At 39.0% G+C, this 14,413-nt stretch overlaps 1 protein-coding gene across 2 annotated transcripts in view; it reads left to right on the forward strand.

Annotated features, from left to right (window-relative positions):
* Positions 1 to 14,413, forward strand: part of anos1b (anosmin 1b) — an 80,514-nt gene that overhangs the window by 51,316 nt on the left and 14,785 nt on the right. The window contains exons 4-7 of one of the 2 annotated variants that reach the window (XM_082139727.1): positions 569 to 773; positions 1,472 to 1,656; positions 3,617 to 3,746; positions 10,800 to 10,996. In XM_082139727.1, the coding sequence (XP_081995853.1) occupies positions 569 to 773; positions 1,472 to 1,656; positions 3,617 to 3,746; positions 10,800 to 10,996 (717 nt within the window). Of the gene's footprint in view, positions 1 to 565; positions 774 to 1,471; positions 1,657 to 3,616; positions 3,747 to 10,799; positions 10,997 to 14,413 lie in introns of both variants that reach the window. The other variant, XM_082139726.1, reaches the window with a different exon arrangement.

A 14,413-nucleotide genomic window follows, 5' to 3' on the forward strand; every position in this document is an offset into this window, starting at 1 on the left:
TACCAAAGCAGTCAACATTTATGAGATTAAAATGCCAGCATTACCATAGTGACCACTAATGAGTGTTAAATCATATGTTTCATTCAAATTTGATAACTTCTTATTTATTCTTACAGAGCCTGATTGATTTAGTTTACCACTAAACGTTAATGAATGCATTAACCATCAAACATGTACTAACATGTTTAAGGCTGCTGTTATTCATGCATGAATCATTATGACTCCTGTCATAGTTAAGGATCGCTCTTCATTGGTTCATGATTTTCTCATATCTTCACTAATAATGAGTTGAAGTAACTATTAATTCAGGTATCAGTACATGATTATTCATGGCCTGTTATTGTAAAGTGTTACCAATTACTTTACCCCACGTCTCCATGTTAAACTTATCCCGTCCGAACACCGTCAGGTTTATATACTGTAGAATTGTTCAGAGTTCAGAGGGTGATATTTAATATTTCCAAATGATCTCTCCAAGTATCCAATTTAATTCAAATGTAATGTATACTGTAATATTTGCTTGTAAAATCTAGCCTTTGATCCTTGTCTCTGTACCGTGGGCCAGAAGCATCACGAGTGTGTGACCAGCGCTGAGTTTGTGCGCTCGCTGCGGGTGCAGAAGCAGGGGGACTGTCCTCCGGCCCAGCGGGCGGCAGGGTTCGCCGCTGCCTGTGTGGAGGGCTGTGCGGTCGACCGAGAGTGCTCCGGCTTCAAGAAGTGCTGCTCCAACGGGTGCGGACACACCTGCCAGTCCCCCGCCAACCTCTACAGAGGTACAACACACCAGGCTGCGATGGCAATGGGTCATTCACATTAACATTACGTGACTCATTCTGGTCAAAATTGTGGATTGGAAAAAAATTGTCAACAAATTGTCAGTGAATTTGATCTAGAATAAAGACTAGGGCCTCATTAAAGGGATTATCCATCCAAAAATGTGTCCTCTGTCATATTTACTCACCCTCCAAACATTTATGACTTTGTCAAGTCAAGAAAAAGGTTTTCTTTTTGGGGAAAATCATTGTTCAAAATATCTTCTTTTATGTTCCTCAGAAGAAAGTAAGTCATACAGAATGACATGAGGGTGAGGAAATGATGACAGAATTTTTTATTTTTGGTTGGAAAAGGCTTTTAAAGCTTTTTTATTTTAAAATATTTTAATACAGAAATACAGTTAAAATGTATGAAAGTAACATGAATAGAAAATTACTACTAGATTACAAAGGTCTGGCACATGCATTTAAACTAGATTTTTAAATCATTTCCTTCATCGCAGACATCCTTATTTTTCTCTGACCCAAATTCAATTCACAGCTGTGTCTACTGTTGTTTGTAAAAGGCAAGAATTAAATTCTCAGTGAGGCTTTTTATATACCGTTGTAATTTTGATCTGATTGGCTGATTTACTGGCCAAACAGTCTTCGCTTGATTCAGAAAAAACGAACACGTTTGCTTTCTTATTTTTGCGTAGGAGTCCCTTTGAAGCCAAGGAGAGACATCTCGTTCTCCGAGGACCAGCAGGGCCATCTGAAGGTGACGTGGATGTCCAAGTTTAACGTCTCTGTAGAGCCGGTCCTCTATGTTCTTCAGAGGAGGTGGAATCATGGGATTCACCCCAGCGAGGACGAAGCGTCGGCCTGGCAGACTGTTCTCATGGTAAACGTTCACAGACACAAGGCTGTGATTAAGATTAAGCGTCGAGTTTATTCAGAGTAAAGACATGTGGGTTTGGAGTTTGTAGAGGACATGTTAAACCCACTGTTACACATAATTCTTCAAACCTCCGAGTAACATCTTTCAGGAACTCTTCTTAGAGAAATCCTCCTTTCTGTTGGGTTTAACAGATGTGTAATCAAGTGAATGGCCATAACATTCATACTCACTGTTGTGTGTATACTTAGGTAGAAGTATTTTATATGATCATATGCTTCATTAGCAATGGGTCTGTGATGTTTAAAGCATTTAGAGAGTGTTTATAATATACTGTGCTGTAGAGTTAGACACAGTGCCTGTATGGTTGACCGAAGCCACAGATTCAGTCCATCTGTACCTCTCTCACACACTACTAAAACCAAGTATTAGATGTACAAGATGTACAAAGACGGTGCACTCACATTACTATGAATATGGCGGAATAACTCCCGCCTTCTAAACAAAAGAGCCAATCGCCAATTGGTAAAGTGCTTTGTCATGTCAGCTCTTTCACCTCATAGTTCATTACTTTACCCTTGTGAAAAAGTGTGCTTAATTTTATTGAATGTGCACTTGTTGTTTACTTCAACTCTTAAAAGGTTTTTTTTTTTAAACTATACTTGCAGATAATATAGTAGGCCTATTAATGAAATTAAAGGCTACTTAAGTGCACTTACTGAGAGACACTTTCATGACTGTGATTATTAAGACACTTAAGAAGGCTTTTAACAAGTGCACTTTGTAGTAAGGTTTGACTTTGAAATACATTTTAAATCATTGTTTTAATAGTCTTTTGTCATGCTTTGAAGAAGTACACTTATTTTGATGTGTTGACTAACATACTAAAGCACATGTAAAGTACTTGATTATCATTTTAAAAGTAGTGTGTTATTCAGTGTTACATTTACCCCCAGTTTCACAGGCTTAAGTCTCAGACTTGAAATGCATGTTTGAGCTGTCTTTACCTGAAAGCAACTTGCACTGATATATCTTAAAATATGTCAGTGCCATTGTTTTGTCTCAAGATTCACACCAGTAATGTTTTTTTCTAAGACACGTTTATAAAAGCTACTTAAACGTCCTAATTGAGATCCTAATCCAGCCTTAATCTAAACCCTGTCTCTGAAACCAGGCCTTTAAGTTTTTATATTTTAAATGTACTAAATTGCGACTAAATTGCGAATGTGTAATTACTTTAAATATATTAAAATACATACAAGTTTCAATGACATTAAAGTATATTTTAGTTTTTCATAATTGCTTGTCAGACAATAGAATTACAAAATGCCAAATAAAGATGTGTATAACTCCTTCTTAAGCGAGTAAAAAAAAGCAATCTAAAGTTCAGCTAATTACATTTAACAAAAAAATGTAAACATATACAGTTTTTGGAGCTTAATTAAATGAATGTTTTGTTTATAATGAGGAGGTTTTAATGATCAAAGACCTCTTATAAGTCAAAAGACAAAGGCAAATTTAGGAAGAAAAAGATTTCTCTTTTGATTTAAAGTATGCTAAAGTGTACTTGTTTTTCACAAAGGTCACATTTTTCATTTTTAAACATTTCTTGCACATTGTACATTGGCATTGAATTGAAAATACCTTGGTGTGTGTGTGTAAAATCACACTTAAATGAGTTTCTTCTTCATAAGCGCTAAAGCAGTTCTGAAACGCTGGTCTTCTCGGGAGATTGAGACTCAGTGGGAGAAACAGGCGGCTCATTGTGCACGTCCCGAGCTCCCGGTGGGATCTGTGATGTAATGGATAGGGACGTTTGCGCTGTGCTTTTCAACAGGCTCTATAGAGAGATCTCCCTGTGCTGGATCAAGCTGTCATTACTGCCACTCTTATCAGCACACAGCAGTGATGGAGCTCTTCAGGAGCGGATTCGTCTTAATTAAAGTCTCTCTGACCCCTCTTTCAGACCATGGAGGACCGCTGCGTGCTGAAGGACATCCGGCCCCACAGGTGGTACCAGTTTCGAGTCAGTGCGGTCAACAGTCAGGGCACAAGAGGGTTCACCACTCCCAGCAAGCACTTCTTTTCTGTACGAGGTAAAAAAGCTCTTCAGCAAAACGTTGTTTTCTGATGGAAAAACTCTTTCTTTGTTTTGGGTGATTAATTCAGATAGACTTCCTGTTAGACATGCACTGTTTCAGAGGTCGATATTCTACAGCACACAAACATCCACTTGTAATATATTTCGAGCTTCACACAACTTGCATCACGTGTTACTACATTGAGTATTTCCTTTAATATAACAGCCATAAATTATTGAAAGGGATATATTACAGACTTGATCATCGTGAAATGGCGAATTAATTCACACAGCGCAATTTACAATAAGCTTCCATTTGTTAATGATATACATTAACATGAACTAACAATGAAAAATACTTCTAAAATGTTTTAATTAATGAGAAATTTGAGTACTGAGAAAGCATACTTTTATTTGAAGTGGTGTAAATCCAGCTTTTAATGTAGTTTATGGGTCTATGTGGTGTTTTTAATATGCTTTAAGACAAGCCATGTGTAAATTCATAAGTCGACAGCATTGCTGAGTATTTTCTCCTTAAAACTGCAGTGAACCAAAGACAGTCTCAAAAACACGCTTTGAAATCGCTGGTGTTTCTGACGTCACAAACTACCTTGTAACCAATCAGATCAACGTGTGATCGTCAACCAGTGGATCTCTGAGCTGAGTGAGTGAGTGAGGCGGGGCTCATTTGCATATTCATAGAACCGTGCATACTAAATGAGGCAAGGGTGTCGAGTTACATTCAAGATATTTTAAGGCATGAAGAATTTTAAATATGGGTGATCAAAGATGAGTTTTAAGGAATACAATTATTGACTACAGGGGGACTCAAAGAGGACTATGTGGACATATAATATGAGGCTTGTTTGGTTTTGATTTGATCCCTTTAATCTGGACTGTTTGGCACTATTATCATCCCTCCCATATGTTTGGCTGCTTGGATCTATTACTCCTCAAAGTAAATAGTTTCTGAAGTAATTTTAAGATAAATTTATTTTGTGCAGAATAAAACATGTGACAGATGGTAAACTATGGCTTAGGGGCTGGTGGACAGTTTCCAGCTTTGGGTTTGGACCCTGAGTTTGGATTTGGGTTGGAAAATCCATCTTGGATCAAGATTGAAGATATGATCAATATTATCTCAGAGCAGCAATCTGATGTGGCAAGCGTTTTTATGCATGTATGAACCCATACAGATGAGTCCAGCATCTGCATATGAATCTATCTCTTGGTGTCTTCTAGGGATGCACCGATACCATACTAAAAATACATTGACATGCCTATGTACTAACTGAAAATACACTGTAAATAGTTATTTCATGCTTCCATCAAGCTCAAGCTTAGTACACTACAAATTCATTTGAACAGCCGAACTCTCTTGAGTCACACTATTGGGAATCTGTGTTGAAGATTTGTCACATTTGTCAGAAGGAAACCTTTAGAGTCTAGAAATGGCTAAAGACACAAATCTCATCATGTATTCAAATCTGAGAATGATCAAATTATTTTTAGATGTTGCTGTGTACATTTTTTTAGATGAGACTTTTTGTGCAAATCAAAGAAAATGTGAGATGCAACTTCTGCCGACAGCGCAAATGTAACAACGAGCAATTTGCAAATAAAACAATATAATTTGTTAAATATTTAGGTTCTACTTCAGTAATTTATTTTTGTTGAATCCTCTGTTGACCTGTTATGATTCAATGTACAAAACAATGAACTGTATTTGAGTTCTACTCGTTGAGTATAAAAATAGTATAGATAAAAGTTTACAGGAAATGTCTTTTGAGTTGCAAAATAATAATAATTCACGATCATGAAGTAAGTTATAAATTATGAGCTTTACTTTTTCAATAATTTACCCACACTTTGAATATCAGGTATCGTTTAGTTCAATTAAAATCTATTTCTATAGCACTTTTCACAATTTTGCATAATTCTGCATTTCAAAACTTAAATACAAGAGTATATTTAAAGTGTTCTTGGAATAGTTCCACTTTAGCACAAACAAGTATATTAAATACAACTTTAGTTGAACTTCAGCACTGCTTTTGGAACACTAAAATACATTTAGTACAAAATTAGTTCCAATTTAACAGACTTTAAGTATACCAATTTATAGTATGCCACAAATACATTTAGTTATACTAAAGTACATACGAATCAATTGTGCTTAAAGGGGTGGTATAATGCCCTTTTCACAAGATGTAAAATAAGTCTCTGATGTCCCCAGAGTGTGTGTGTGAAATTTTAGCTCAAAATACCACACAGATATTTTTATATAGCATGTTAAAATTGTCACTTTTTGAGGGTGAGCAAAAACGCACCATTTTTGTGTCTGTTCCTTTAAATGCAAATGAGCTGCTGCTCCCGGCACAGGGGGCGGAGCTTCAAGAGCTTGCACTCACACAGACATGCACTGAAAATTTCAAAAACTTTTAGCCTTTTATGTTCAAACCGAAGTCAGAAAGATGGAGAGACTCAAGAAGAAGTGACAGCATGTAGACAACATTTCTGAATGGTTAGTTGATGAATTTATGTAGCTGATGTGTAGTTATCTTCTAGTCATTGATTAGCATATTCTGTCTTGATAATCTATAAATCACGTTCCCGGGGTTTATGTAAATTTTAGGGTTAGTGATGTCACTAACCCGGGAGGAATGTGGTGTAGTCTCTACCAGCCGTTTGTTGTAGTCCTTAAAAAAACGATTTCTTTAAAAGCAAATATCTCCCTTTGCTTTGAACTTTGAGCGTCGTAACTTTGCAGATGTTGTTTATGCTCAAACAGCAACATTACACACTAACTAAAGTTAGAAAAGTGAAATCATAATCAACCACCCCTTTAAAAATACAATTTTCTCACTAGGGTAGCCATTCAGAATTGAGCTTACAGTGCACTAAAGGCTTTGTGTCTGTGACACAGTGCAGAGAATGTGCAAATCCCCGAAGGACGAAGCCGAGACCGCAGCAGTCCTGCATCACCTCTGGTAAACCACTCTGCCATAAACCCCAGAATCCTCCCAGTGAGGGTTTGCAGACGCACGCGCACCCACGCACAGATACAACACCTCCTGCGCCCGGGATCTGGCCAGTGCTCAGCATGTCAGATGTGAAACATGTTTCTAATAGTATGAAATAAGCTTTTCCATGGATGCTGAAAACATCCTTCTGGACAAGCTGAGATCAAACTCGGCAATAGATTCAAACCTGGGCTTTCGGTTTTGAACAGTTTTTTGGTACCAGTTTGTTTAATTTCATATCTGTAATACTCTCTGATCTGAATGATACGGGCCATATCATTGGAGACCTCACCGGTGCTTGCGTTGGCATGTTTCGAGCGCAACACCACGGCCAAGATATAATTACACACAGACTGAGGCAACACTCGACCCGCTGCCAACAACGACTGGAATCAAACCTTCTGCTATTTTGAAAGATTACAAACTCTTGGAGAGCGTGTGCTAAACTGAGCAAGGATAAAACCAGTGTGAGAAATGTCTGACATCTTCCACTGATGCCCTGGGAGTGTCATCCAAGCTGTTTCTCAATGCCCGTTCTGCCTCACGTCAAGACCGTCAACATGCGCTAGCTCAAAGTGGAACGGACGTTAGCGTGCTCCAACACTGAAGCAATATCTCGTATATTATCTCCACAACCCATTGACACATAAACACGAAATCTGCACAGAACATGCTGGAGAGAACCTGGAAAGAACTTTCTACCACATGGATTTGGTTCATCCTACTTTAAGCCTGGAGGACGTGAAGTCCGAGGGTTGGGAGGGGTCGAATTGCGAATGCTTGAGGTCAGAGGTCGTGCGCGTGGCTGCCGTTGCTGGAGGGAAACCTGCAGATGAAGAATCCTGCGGGACTTAATGACTCTATGAGGAGAACAAATACAAAGTGTTGCTGCCCCCCCAGTCTGAAATGAATCTGACATCAATGGGATCCGCAGACCAAACACGGTGTGTTCTGACGCGCCCCACAGGCACGACATTAGCATGTGCGCTAACCTGACATATCAAAGCAGCTTTCCGCTGTCATGGCTAATGCAAATGAAAGCACATTGATTGGCCTCCGAGGTAAAGCAGCTGGCCTTTTACTTTAATGGGAAACAGAGTGTGTGCTGTGTGTCTTTGAAACCCAATGGAAAGCATTATTTTTGTTCGATAAGTCAAGCATCACTATTAATATTGCTCATGCCTAATGTTAGTGACTAATTCCGCATGCTACAATCATGAATAATACCTCAAATAGTGTGGCTTGTCGAGAGAAGTTGACTGGATATATGGTTTTTGGCCAATGATAAAATGTAAGGAAGAACAATTGTGCACTTGTAGTGTACTTCGAATCTTAAAAGTATATATTTTAGAAAATTGTAAATTGCAGATAATATAATATTAAAGGGTTAGTTCACCCAAAAATGATTTTTTTGTCATTATTTATTACCTCGAAACTCAAACGAAGATCTTTTTGATGAAATCTGAGAGCTGTCTGTCCCTCAGTAAACATAATTTACCATTGTATTTACAAAATATTAATCTTAAACGTGTTCACACAACAACGCCTGCTCTCGAGTCAACACTACACGCATGCGTCATGATGCTCTCGTGAACGCGCTTTGGAGATTATTGTTTTGTAAATAAAGTGGTAAATTATGTTTGTTTTTTTGCACAAATGAAGCACTCGTCCCTTCATAAAACTGAGGTTAAACCAACACATGGATGACTTTAATGATGTCTTTACTGCCTTTCTGGAGCTTGAAAGTGGTAGTTGCTTAGACTGTCAATGGAGGGACAGAAAGCTCTCAGATTTCATTAAAAAGATCTTCATTTGTGTTCCTGAAGATGAACGAAACTCAGTCAGGATTGGAACGACTTGAGAGTGAGGAAATAATGACAGAATTTTCATTTTTGTGTGAACTAACCCTTGAATGAAACATAAAGCCTCTTAAATATACTTAAAGAGAGTACACTTTCACGACTGTTTCTTTAAACACTTAAGTTCACTTTTTAACAAATGCACTTTGTAATAATGTCAAACTGAATGTTTTACTTTAAAATACATTTGAAATATTCATGATTAATAATATTTTGTCATGCTTTAAAGAAGCACACTTATTTTGATGTTTTGACTAACATGCATGTTATAAGTCCTTTTTTAACTGTTTTTAACTATTTTATCTGTAGTGTGTTTCTCGATACTGCTTTTGGAGTTAATATATTTTAGATGTGCTAAATTGCAAGTTCATCATTACAAATGTGTAATTATATTTAAAAGTATGCTAAAGAGTACTTCTTATTCACGAGAGATTGTAGCGAGGCCGAGGCATTCAGATTTAAATGATTAACAAGCTTACATGATCATGAGTGGATGTTTCTGCGTCTATAGTCATAACTGTTTTTAAGGTTATGGTGGGGTGTGCTTACAGTGAAATGAGGCGCAGACTGAATGTTATGTCTACACTCTTGTTCTGTCTGGATTATTCGCGCATCACTGGCGGCGGTCATGTGTGTGTCCTCCAGCAGTGGCAGTGGACATCCATCATTAGCACACTTACACACGCTCACTTCTCGACTCGTGTCTGGAACGCCTCTCTGTGCCACATCAACAGAAACATCTCACCTCTATAGGAACCGAGAGGCGGTTCACAGGCGTAATGTTTTTTTTTATAATCTAAGGCCTAACCCTACCTCTAAACACAACCCTTGCAGAAAACGTTCTGCCTTTTTACATTTTCCACACAAAAATATCAGATGTTTTATAAGCAGTTTTCCTAGAGGGGCCCGAACAAATGTCCTCTCAATTTAAAAAATGTCAGGTTTTACTATCTTTGTGTTGATATTTGGATCTCACAATGTAGGTTAAACAAGAATACACTCACACACACTCCTTTATCCCTGCTGAGCACTACAGTGGCTTATGAAAACACTCCACATGGAGCCAAGAAACACTAGACAACAATTGTTTGATCTTTTCTTATTTCAAGAATGCCAGCTCTCCGCTGCAGACGAACTGACTGGAAAGCTTCACGATAGAAGAGTTTGGGGTACAATCTGGACTTGTAAAACCTCTGATCTGTGTGTTATTATATGTATCCAAAGTTTCTCATATTGCTGTCTGGATCTGTGTTTTGTTTTTATGTATCTATTTTTATTAATTTATTAATTTATTAATTTTAGGTAATTTGTTTTGATTGCAATTTTATTACAAGGATCAGTGGCCTGGACCTGAGTTTACTGTGAAGAAACCTTTGTATGTGGTCCTATCCATGAAAAATCAACACAAAAAAACAGATATCCCAAAAAAAGAATGCCAGCTCGCTTAAAGGTGCCCTAGAATGTGAAATTGAATTTATCTTGGCATAGTTAAATAACAAGAGTTCAGTACATGGACATGACATAAAGTGAGTCTCAAACACCATAGTTTTCTCTTTCTTATTTAAATCTCGTTTTTGAAAAACACCCCTGAAAAACAGGCGAATCTCCACATAACACCAACTGTGACGCAACAGTCGGGATCATTAATATGTACGCCTCCAAAAATTTGCATATGCCAGCCCATGTTCAAGGCCAGGCGAAACTGCGCAGCCGAATCATCAGAAGTTCTGCAGGTGAAGGATCATAGGGAAAATGGCAGATCTATCTCTAATCTATCTATCTATAATCGGATACCGCTACAGTTTAATTCGAAGTTGTTAGTTTGCTCTGCCCATTTCACCACGGACTGTTTTTCTAACCTGGAACAATATCAAGCAGCCAGGCTTCTCTCGGCGTCTCAAACGGACGAAGGGGGCGATTTCAACGTGTGTGGAGCTGCAATTTACTGGATCATAAGCATAAAAAATCCATGTAAACATGGAAAAATCACATCCCTGAAAATGTAACATGAGCAATAAAGTTGCTCATCAATTGTTTGTCCTGCTGAAGTTATTCTCCTGTCTGATGTTTCTTGTGGTTCAATGTGGTTCTCTCCAGGTCATGTTGGGTGAACACTGAACACAAACAAACTGACAAGAGTGTGATGAAAAGCAGTGGTTTGACCGAAGCACCTTCCCTTCTCTGTTTCAGATCCGTTTCCCCCAGAGACCCCACAGAATGCCAGAGCAGGGAACCAGACGGTTCGCCCCGACGGCACGGTGAGTGTCCTGGTGCTGTGGGAGGCCCCCAGCGAGAGCGACCTGAGGGTCCACCACTACAAGGTGACCTGGATCCCTCGAGGAACACCCGCACACAGCCAGAGCCGGGCCGGACGGGTCACAGATGGGGTAAGCCCTCCTGAGCTCAGCCCTTTGTCTCACCCCTCTGCTGGCATATTCGCTCAAATACTGTGCATACTTTTATATCTCTGCTAAATTGTGAACCTGTAGGGGGTTGCGTTCAGTGTTTAAATATGTGGAAAGTTCATTTCAGAAGAATGAATAAGAAAATTAAGCCAGACCAAGGCTGTGGATAGAGGCCAAATCTTGTTGAGGCTGTCGAGGTTAGAGCACAATTCTTACCTTTCCCTCATAAAGTTGAACCTGAACCCTCAGAGAGGGGAGAGATTTCCCCAAGTTGTTTTTCTTGGTTTCAGTCTTGGAATGTCAGACCCAGGAAGTGCTAAATCTGCAACTGAGTTTAAGGATTTAAACGTGTGTTTTCACTGGTCAGCCTCGCAGGTGTTGGACTCATGTGCCCCACCTGTGATGTAGTAAAGTGCTAGAGCCAGTGAAGTCGGTTCCCCACAACGACCGCAAAACAAAGACGCAGCTGGCCTAGTGATCAGCATATTTTATTGTAGTCCAAGCGCTCTCCTGAAAGCCACAGCTCTCAAATGGTTTTGATTAGGTAATTTGTTTTTACAATGCAATAACCTCTATGTCTGAGAAAGCAATCTATTTTATTGAACAGTAGCCTATAAAGACCTATTTCAGCTGACAGATTTTTGTTCTCAGAATGTATTTCTGCAAGCGTTTAAGAGTTATTGAGAGTAATAGCAAATATCAGATCATTTTCAAACTGCCTGGAATTAAGAATCTGTTAAGTCCAAAAAACACAACTTAGTTGAAACTAAATGCACAGTGGCCCTATATGTCTGTTATTTTAGAATGTATGAATGACAAAAGTATGGCTCATTTAATAGCACTATTTGTCTCTCATATGCACAGAAACTACTCCATTTGTACTCTTTATTTGACAGATTACAGTTATAGATGAAGATAGCATGATGACTTATTCAATGTGACTTCCTGCACAAAATCATTTTACATTTTTAATGGCTTAGCAAGGTTGCTCTTTATTGCAAAATATATCTCACATTATTGTACATGTTCTCTGTGATGGAGATGCCAGTCAAAAAACCCAAAATGAAACTGAGGTATGGTGACCAGTTCTTAAACATGAATCCTGCACTGAGGAGGCCAGCTGGGCCACACATGTTTTTGAATAAACATAGAGATCTCACTGTGATGGTCACGAGTGAGCAGGTTGGATGGAGGCTGGAAACGTGTTCCACCACAGAAGAACATACAGTATGATGGTTCGAGTAAGCAACTTTGTACATCAAAGTAATGCTACTACCATGCACTGATGGCAGAGGATGGACGGAACGTCACTGTCGGAGACTTGTATTTGATGCAGGCAGCTACAGGTAGCCAGAGGGCTAAAATAGTGGAGTGAAAGAGGTGTAATGTTGCACATTGCAGTGTTCTGGATTATCTTCAGATGCTTATTTGCACTAAGTGAAAGGAGTATTCAAGTTGTCAAGTATAGTGGGTCATCAAACACTAACCCTGGGTTCTTGACTAACCTGGCTGATTTTAGTGATATTGAGTCCATCTGTACCGTGAATTTGTTGTTGGGCTGGCAAGGAATCTCCTCATGATTGAATTATGTCAGCATAGATTTATATAGCCCAAGATGTCTGAAATAGCAGCAAGAGATACAAGAGATATGCCGCAAATGGAGAAGTGTAGGGGGCCAAGGACTGAACCTTGAGGCACTCCAATGGTTAGTTGGTGTGGTTTGCTGGCGATTCCTTAAAATCTTGAAGGACGTAAGCCAGCAAAGTGCAGTGTTTGTAATGAGCAGGATTTAGAAAGCATGGACAGAAGGATTTAGTGATTTACATTGTCAAAGACAGCAAGGACAGATGATCTGGAGGCAACTCTCAGTCACAGTTTCACAGACGGACAGCAGGACAGTCCCTGAATGTCAGCTTTTGAAGCCAAATTGGTTGTCATTCAGCAGGTTGTTCTGTGAAAGTCAAGTCAAGTCACCTTTATTTATATAGCGCTTTTTACAATACAGATTGTATCAAAGCAGCTCACAGTGATAACATGAAAATAATACAACAAAGTTTGTTTCTAGGAGAAAATTGCGTCATCGTCCACCTTAAGTAAGGCAGATCAATAATATTGTTGAATATTAAATGGCCCCAACTAAGCAAGCCAAAAGCCAAGGAACCAAAACTCCATCAAGTTGACAGAATGGAGAAAAAAACCTTGGAAGACTCAGTCGGGGGGCCAGTTCTCCTCTGGCCAACGAGTGAACAGTGTATGATTATGATCCAGGAGCATTACAGGTCAGAAGTGAGATTGGATCAGAACATTCAGAATATTATCCAGTTCATCTGGTTGGAAGTCGGAGTCACGCCGGTATGGAGACGAGTTTGTTGAGGATCAGTGCCGATGGCTGTCGTGTCGATGAGGCCTTCACAGGGCTGATGAGGCTGGCACTTCAGGGATGCGTTGTGGATGGGTCCAGGCGCAGGTCCACCATCTGATCTGGATATGGCCCTGATCCGGCTGACTTCAGTAAACCTCGGAATATACAGAAAGACTAATATTAGCGTTGATGCCATTCTTCTTATGATGTAACGAGTACACAAGAAGTGTCCCCGGTTCTGACTGACCTAATCTATGCAGCCTAATAAGAATAAAGAAAGTAGAAAGCTGAAATCAATGAACAAAAAACAAAACATAATAAGTTATAAGGTCTGTCCCATATTGTCTGCTGAGGTTCAGGTAGATGGAGTGTCCTGTGTTGTTGGTAAAGTCCCTCCTAGGATGTTGATGGCATAGACTTTTTCAAATCTGGTTGACCTAACTAATGCAACATAATCATGTGTTTAGGTGATAAATTAGGTGTACACTTGGGTAAAGAGATGGGTCTGTAGTCTAGACTTAACCTGACAGAGTGTCTCTGAATCCTGAACAATGCTGGGAAGGCTATTATAGAGATTCAGTGCCAAATATGAAATAGATCTACCTCCTGCAGATCATTTTTATATTCTTGGTGTTATTAAATGACCAGAATGAACATGATGGACTATAGTGTGATTTGAGCTCAGTTAGGTACTAAGGAGCCGGACCATTCAAAACTTTCTAAGTAACTAGCAGAATTTTTAAATGTGTATGAATGTTGTGACAGTAAAATTGACTGATATGATATTTCTTTGTTTTAGTAAGCACTCTAGCTGCTGCAAGCGTAACTACCTGAAGTGTATTTAATAACCCTGCTGGAAACCCACCCAGAGTGCATTACAGTAATCTAGTCTTGAGGTCATGAATGCATGAAATAGCTTTTCAGCTTTAGAATTCAAAAGCATATGCCATAACTTATAAATATTTATATGGTGGAAGAATGCTGTTCTGCAACTGTTCTGCTGTTCTGGAAATGTGACTAAACAATAGAGTGCTACT

Source organism: Leuciscus leuciscus, assembly GCF_965113295.1.
Source record: "Leuciscus leuciscus genome assembly, chromosome: 15".
NCBI classification, from domain to species: domain Eukaryota; kingdom Metazoa; phylum Chordata; class Actinopteri; order Cypriniformes; family Leuciscidae; genus Leuciscus; species Leuciscus leuciscus.